General features: G+C 60.2%; 1 protein-coding gene across 1 annotated transcript in view; it reads left to right on the forward strand.

The window, feature by feature from the left end:
• EAH_00053950 (hypothetical protein, conserved) overlaps window positions 1-598 on the forward strand; it is a gene marked incomplete at both ends in the record, with an annotated part of 1836 nt that overhangs the window by 1077 nt on the left and 161 nt on the right. Inside the window, one exon of the mRNA XM_013397825.1 lies at window positions 177-478. Coding sequence (XP_013253279.1) covers window positions 177-478 — 302 coding nt within the window. The remainder of the gene's footprint in view (window positions 1-176; window positions 479-598) is intronic.

The following is a 598-nucleotide window of genomic DNA, read 5'->3' on the forward strand; positions in this document are numbered from 1 at the left end:
ACAGCAGCAACAGCAGCAGCAGCAACAGCAGCAGCAGCAGGAAGCTCGAGTTTAGATTTAACAGAGTTAGTTGTGACTGAGCTGAGAGGCGTTGCTGCGGTGTACGAGCAGCAAGGAGACAACTGGCGTGCTGCTGGCTTCCGTCGTGCTGCTGCTGCAATTTCTGCTGCATGCAGCAGCGGCTCGCGGCCGCGTGCAGCATCAGCATCAGCAGCAGCAGCAGCAGCAAAGGCGTCTGCATCTCCCGCAGCAGCAGCATCAGCAGCAGCAGCTGCTGCTGCTGTAGAGCAGCTGCAGCAAGGCCTCACGCGAGAGAAGCTGCAGCTGCTGCGGTTTGTCCCAGGCGTAGGGCGCTCCGTGTTGGAGACAGTATATGAGATTGCTGCTAGGGGCAGCAGCAGCAGAACGCTGCTGCTGCAGCAGGATGCAGCAGCAGCAGCAGCAGCAGCGCAGCAGCAGGAGCTGCAGCTCATCTTCGGTGTCGGACCCAAAACAGCAAAGCTGCTGCATGCAAAGGGACACACCCTTCAATCCCTCAGGCAGCAGCAGCACCAGCTGCAGCAGCTGCAGCAGCGCCTGCTGCAGCTGCAGCAGAACA

Source organism: Eimeria acervulina, genomic scaffold, assembly GCF_000499425.1.
Source record: "Eimeria acervulina Houghton genomic scaffold, Eah_scaff1017, whole genome shotgun sequence".
In the NCBI taxonomy this organism is placed as follows: Eukaryota; Apicomplexa; class Conoidasida; order Eucoccidiorida; family Eimeriidae; genus Eimeria; species Eimeria acervulina.